The sequence below is a fragment of the Myotis yumanensis genome, unplaced genomic scaffold, assembly GCF_028538775.1.
Source record: "Myotis yumanensis isolate MYYU_CA2020_CCGP unplaced genomic scaffold, mMyoYum1.0.hap1 SCAF_7, whole genome shotgun sequence".
NCBI lineage: Eukaryota > Metazoa > Chordata > Mammalia > Chiroptera > Vespertilionidae > Myotis > Myotis yumanensis.
In genome coordinates, this window is record NW_027223758.1 from 33,175,883 (window position 1) to 33,182,398 (window position 6,516).

General features: G+C 43.8%; 1 protein-coding gene across 1 annotated transcript; it reads right to left on the minus strand.

Moving 5' to 3' along the window:
* Positions 1-787: 787 nt before the first annotated feature.
* DEFB116 (defensin beta 116) lies at positions 788-5,823 on the minus strand. The gene is made up of 2 exons (XM_070421480.1): positions 5,757-5,823; positions 788-1,008 (listed from the first exon to the last, which is right to left on the minus strand). Exons 1-2 carry the CDS (start codon positions 5,821-5,823, stop codon positions 788-790), a joined length of 288 nt encoding a protein of 95 aa, XP_070277581.1.
* Between the last annotated feature and the right edge of the window lie 693 nt (positions 5,824-6,516).

Below are 6,516 nucleotides of genomic sequence, written 5' to 3' on the forward strand. Positions count from 1 at the left end.
ACGATGAAAAGTTCATAGCGTGTCAAATGTTAGTTGTGACTAAGTTTGGAGTGGAGAAGCAATATTCTTCAATTCCCAGGAATGAAAGGGCCTTAAAGGTTACCAAGTGAAATGTCCAGCTTCTGTTCTATATCCCTAACACTGTGACCACCCCCATTGCTGTTCCACATCCAGAAATGGTCTCCAAACTGTTTATTCCACAAGCCTGTTTATTCCACTTTCCAACAAAGCTCTACCACCTAGAAAATGTTGCCCTCATCTGTCCATCAGATTTCTACACTCTGTTTTATCCATCCATCTGCCGGGTCCTGGGTCTTCTGAGGACACCACATCACACCAAACAGACCAGGGAAGCTCTCTGGGTGTCAAAGGCAACCTGATTGTCCCTGTCCTTATCCTACACTGTTTACTCAGTGACTTCCTCCACGCTCACTGGACATCCAGACTCATCCAGTTGTCACCTTCTCTCCGTGGTCTCCAGAACAAATCACATGCTGAGCAGAAACATGATCTCCTCCCTTCCTTGGCACCCTCAACATCTATTGAGCTATTCTTGTATCCTGTTTGATTTTGGGGGCGGGCGGGCAGTGCCCTTTCCTATTCTCCGTGGCTCTCCAGCTCTCAGCCTAACCTTCCCCTGTCCAGTGATGATCCAATGATGACTACTCACAGATGAAAGACACACACATGAGAAGGAATGCATTTTTATGGGGAGAATATTCCAGAATGGGAGAGGAATTGCTCCAGGAGGGGGTGAGGTTGGTGATACTCAAATTTCAGAGTAGCGTTAGGTGTTTGTAACTGACAGGTTGGCGTTGGAGTTGGAGTTCTTCACATCGTTAGAACTGGTTATTTTCTCAGAAAATTTCAGGCAGCACTTTTGATCATTGGGGCAGGTTAAGTACTGAATTTCTTGTTTTCTGCAGGCGTTTCTGCACACGCCATGGTAAAGTTGGCATGGAATCCAAGGCTCCTTGCTCTTGCCAAAGAAGGATCTGAACAGGCCACCTGGGAAAAACATAGCCATGTTTAGTTTCTCCGGAGCAATGAGAACAGGAGTGCAGGAGCATGATTTAACAGAATTAACCCTGAGCATATTAAGAGCACAGGATCTGGATTCAAAACGACCTCAATTCAAATCTGCGCTCTGTCATCCTTATAGCTCTTCATCCTTAAGCAAGTCACTTAAGTTCTTGAGCCCACCATTGCATCACCTTCACAATGGGCGTAATAATTAAACCAACTTCTTAACATTTTAAAAATATATATATTTTATTGATTTTTTTTACAGAGAGGAAGGGAGAGGGATAGAGTTAGAAACATTGATGAGAAAGAAACATCGATCAGCTGCCTCCTGCAACCCCCTACTGGGGATGTGCCCGCAACCAACGTACATGCCCTTGATCAGAATCGAACCTGGGACCCTTGAGTCCGCAGGCCGACGCTCTATCCACTGAGCCAAACCAGCCAGGACTTCTTAACATTTTTGTGATGATAAAATTAGCATATATAATATGCTCAGAAAAATAACAAAAAATAAATATTAGGCAGTGTTGTTGATATGAGAGTCTTTTCCTTGGGTTCCAGGACTTTAAGGGCTGCCACTGTGAGCACCAACTGGACTTGTCCCAAGTGCCCATACAGATGTGTGCTCCTCATACACGACTTCCGTCAGAGACAGCCAGGATCTGCTCTGAGGCTGGACACATGTATTTGAGCCCACGCATTGCCTTTGTACTTTGAAATACTTGAGCAAACATGTGCCATAAGTGCTCACAGTACAAATCTCTACGCATATTTTTCTACATATGGCCAAAGCCCATTTGTGAGTATTAATAGCTATGTATAAGTCATCCAGATATGTCCATGTGTATATGGGCTCATCAGCTGAAAACATTTATAGTCAGCATGCTATAAATATTAGTCATCAGTTAGTTACTCATTGGAACTTTCAAAGACAAAGGAGGCATTAGAAAGGCAATAATACTGCCCTAGTTGATTTGGCTGAGTGGGTAGAATGTCAGCTGGCAGACTGAAGGGTCCCGGGTTCGATTCCGGGCAAAGGCACATGCCTGGGTCGTGGACTCGATCCCCAGTAGGATCCCTCCCTTCCTCTCTGAAATCAATAAAACCATATTTAAAAAATTTTAAAGGTATAATACTAACTATCACTACCATACATTTGGCATCTTCTACATACCAGGCATTTTACAAGCAATATCTCACTGAACCCTTGCAAAAGCCTGCTCTTACCTCCATTCATTAGATGAATACACGGAGACTGAAAGAGAGACCTTATTCTGTCCATATGCTCATAGCTCGTGCTTGACCAGGCTGGGATCCTATTTCTGGTCTACGTGATATTAAACCCATGCTCTTTCCTCTCTGTCACACGTCCTCTCTATGTGATAGAATTTCTAGGAGAGGGTGGCATATTATTGTGTGATGTGTGTAGACACTGTGCCTTCTGCCGTTTTCAATAGATAGTCCAAAATTCTTAGTTTAGCATTCAATAACTTTTCAACCGTCCACCCATCCCCTTATTCCACACCCATTTATCAGCACTCACCCTGTGCCAGGCCCTGTACTCAGTGCTAAGCATGCAGAGGCCTCAATGCCCCACCCGCATTAGTAAAAACCGGACAAAGCAAGTTTGATGTTATTTCCTTCATGGAAAAACAAACAAACACCACTCTGTTAGTTTTTTTACAAGACAAAGTAAAATTTTCCAAGTTTAAGTAAAGTCAGAGAACCGGACGGGAAAGAAAGAAGAAAAGAGCTATTTCATTAGCTGCCATCCTATAGCCTTTGGGTCCCGGTGTATATGTGAACCGCCCCAGAAACTGGCACCTGGAGCCAGAGGAGGCACTCAACTGCTGCTACATCAGCCAGCCTGCCCCTTCATCCATGCCCCAGCATCATGGTACCACTGCATCCCCTGCATTAATCCTCACCTTCATCCTGGCAAGAATTAACGAGAACTGCCACTTATGAACCAGTCTACTTGTAGGAAAGGGAGATCTGCAGGGGGCCTCCCCAAAGTGACGGCCATGCCCACAGGACTTTTCTTTTCTCCTCAACACAACGGATGGAAGCCAAGGCACCAGGATTTCCTCTTCGTAGTCACCAGAAGATGGATAGGAACGTAGATAACAAGAAGAAGGATCAGGCAGGCTGCCTTTTCCTTACTCTTTCCACATAGGAAGCATGTCAAGACAATTCCAGGAGGATTCTGCTTAAACAAACAAACCCTGTATGTTACAGTTTGTGTCACGACAAACTGTAACACCCACATCAAGTTCATGTCACTTTTGACGATCCCTCTATCTTCAAAATGAAGTCAGAGGAGACCTGCTCTTGAACCCCAGTATTGCCTCTGATCCTCTGGACCTAGCCTCCCTGTGGGAGAAATGGGAATGGGAGTGTTTGCACCAGATCAAAAAAAGTCTCCGTTGTGTTTGTAAAGAAGGAGGTTACCAAGGTGTGTCATGCTTTGTAATAACCTAGCGGATGTTTAATCCTCACATCAAGTCTCCAGAGACTGATTCGAGAGGTCTGGGGAGAGGCCAGAGCAAGGGTGCTGTGCAAGTGTTTCTGAGAAAATACTCATGGGCTTCTGCTAAATGTGAGAGCCACAATCCTGCTAACCTTCTAACATTCACCCACAGACACTCACTTTCCCACATTGGACTTGTTTTAAGAGCAAATGAAAACGTAATAAACTTAAAACCAAAGCATATGCTCTAGACGCTATCAGCTCCATCCAGAGACCGAAATCAATGTGATACATGATTTCTCCGCCATCTGTGCAGCCCACATATGAGCCTTTCCCACCCTACTTCTAAGGTTCTTCCTACCTATATGTACGTATTAGGTACTAGAAATTCGTGCACTTGGGGGAGGGGGTCCCTCAGCCCAGCCTGCACCCTCTCACAGTCCGGAGCCCTCGGGGGATGGAGAGTGGGCCTAAGCCAGCAGTCAGACATCCTTAGTGCTGCCACAGTGGTGAGAGAGGCTCCTGCCATAGCCGCTGTGCTCGCCAGCCATGAGCCTGGCTTCTGGCTGAGTGGCACTCCCCCTGTGGGAGCGCACTGACCACCTGGGGGCAGCTCCTGCATTGAGCACCTGCCCCCTGGTGGTCAGTGTGGTCATAGCGACCAGTCGTTCCTCCGTTTGGTTGATTTGCATATTAGCTTTTTATTATATGGGATAAGTCATTTATAAATTCATTCATTCAATAAACATTTACTAAAACCTACTATGAGGAAAGCACTCAGTTCAATACCAGGAATACATAACTTTAAAAGGCAGAGTCTTGGTTTTCAAACAGTTTAATTTCATTTGTATATATTTGGGTGCTGAAAAGAAAAGATGGCTTTGATTGTCCCAGAAAAGGTTGCCCAGAACAGTTCCTACCCATAAAATCCACCAGGTGAAAGTATAAAGTAGTTATTAAGGAAGCAACACTATGTACAATTTTTGAAGCATAGAATGTCATCTTTCTTGTTGTTTTTGGCAAACCCACCTGTGGTTTTTATTACTATTCTAGCATGGGAACTGAGAAAGATTGTCTCTCAAGTAAAGAAGATAAAACAGGGTGAGCAATAAGGGGTAGGAGAATGTGAAGTAGGAAGAAGATGGGAAAGGAGAGGGAGGAGAAAGGGAAAAAGGAGATAGCACTAAACAGTAACTCTGAACTCAACCCCAGAAAGGAGAAACAACCTTAGTTTTCTACAGGGCTGGGTTGAGACCACTCCCATGTCTCTCTGTAGATGCCAAAGTTTGACAGAGACATTGAGGATCCTCCAGACTTCGGATTTCACTTATCCTCTCTACTTGTATCTATTGTTCTTCAGTGCCCCCTGGAAGTCACACTAAAGTAGCTTTTTTAAAGAATTTGAAAATATTACTGGATACTTTTCATCCAGCATTCATTCTCCCCATTTCAACAGCCACAGCTCTGTTGTGATAAATTTGGCTGTCTTATTCAAACTTAATAACCCCCAAACCTGGGCTAAGCCAACCACTTCCCAGATAACACCCACGTAATATCCTGCTGGAATAAGACACATACTTGAACCAAATATCTTACTTCAACTCCCAGCCCTATCTCCCCTGATAACCACCCAAGGCTCAATTATAACACTTAATACAAACATAAAACGAGCCAAACTACTCAATCCTAATCACAACATCAAGCCAAAACACAGATCAACTACAAACTTCACTCTACCCTAACTCCTGGTTCTACCCAACTCCTCCCTCAGCTCCATTCAATGAAAAATACTATTCCTCTCCAGACTACATTAAAATATTAGGTGAGCCCAATTTTATAAATAGACTTGCTCTCTCCCCCTCCTCCCCATCTCTTCTCATTTCCCCCATATTACTCTAAGGTTATATACCATCCCCATCGCAACTCACTCTCCAAATTCCAAACTACTGTTGAATTCTCCCTACAGCTCTCTCACACCTGATACATGAATCAAGCTTCCATCCCAATAATAGCGCTCCTGAAAATGCTTCATGCTTCAACACTCCACTGTCCCAGGAACAGCAACCTCTTAAGTTTGTCTTGGCAGAGCAGAAACAAGGGAGATCTTAACATGAAATGGAGCTTGGAATTAACATCCACAACCTACCTGAGACGAGAAAAGGCTTTGGGCAGTGCCTACTATACGTAGTTACCTCAGAGGTCACCAAGATACCAATAGCACATGTAAGACCCCAGAACTTTTGAGAGAGGCCTGAATTACCTGGAGTCTTATGAACCAGGATCAGAAGGATGGAAATGGTCATTAAATAGGGCTTCATGACTGACATGTCCTGAGAGGATGGAGGGCTGTGTAGCAGGGGACTGAATAGAGATCATTGAAGCAGGACAGTGTCCTGCTTTAATTCATTTTGGAAATGGGCCAGGGTTGTGTGCAGTGAACTAAAAGGGATGAGACATCCCTGGGCTCAGCCAAGCAGAAGGATAATATGTATCACACATCCCAGCTGGAACTCTAATAAGTTTGGGAGAATTACCAGCAGCACCATGTCAAGGTGGGCCTTCTTCCCAGGAAGAAGTAGACTAGAGCCAGTTGTGTGAAACATACGTATTTGAATGAATAGATCAATTGATCGATCAATCAATCAAACAAACAATGAGAAGACTAATACATAATTTAAGAAATCAGAAATCTTTTAAAACACGTTGTTCTTTATCCTCCTGACAGTAATCCTGTACTAGACATCAGAGATTAACAAAGAAAGAAAAAGACAATGATGAAAGAAGAGATGGGAAAGAAAAATTAAAGAGGAAGTGTAACTGGAGGAAGGGAGCGAAAGACATGAGGCAAAAATAACAGCAATTCACATTTACCATGACTCTACCATGTGTCAGTTTCTGTGCTAAATGCTATGGGATAGATATGAACACTTACTACAACACTGTGAAGTTGGGTAGTATTTCCTACTTCACAGATGAGGATGAGAAAGTTTGAAGAGATGTTGTAACATTCCTATGCCACA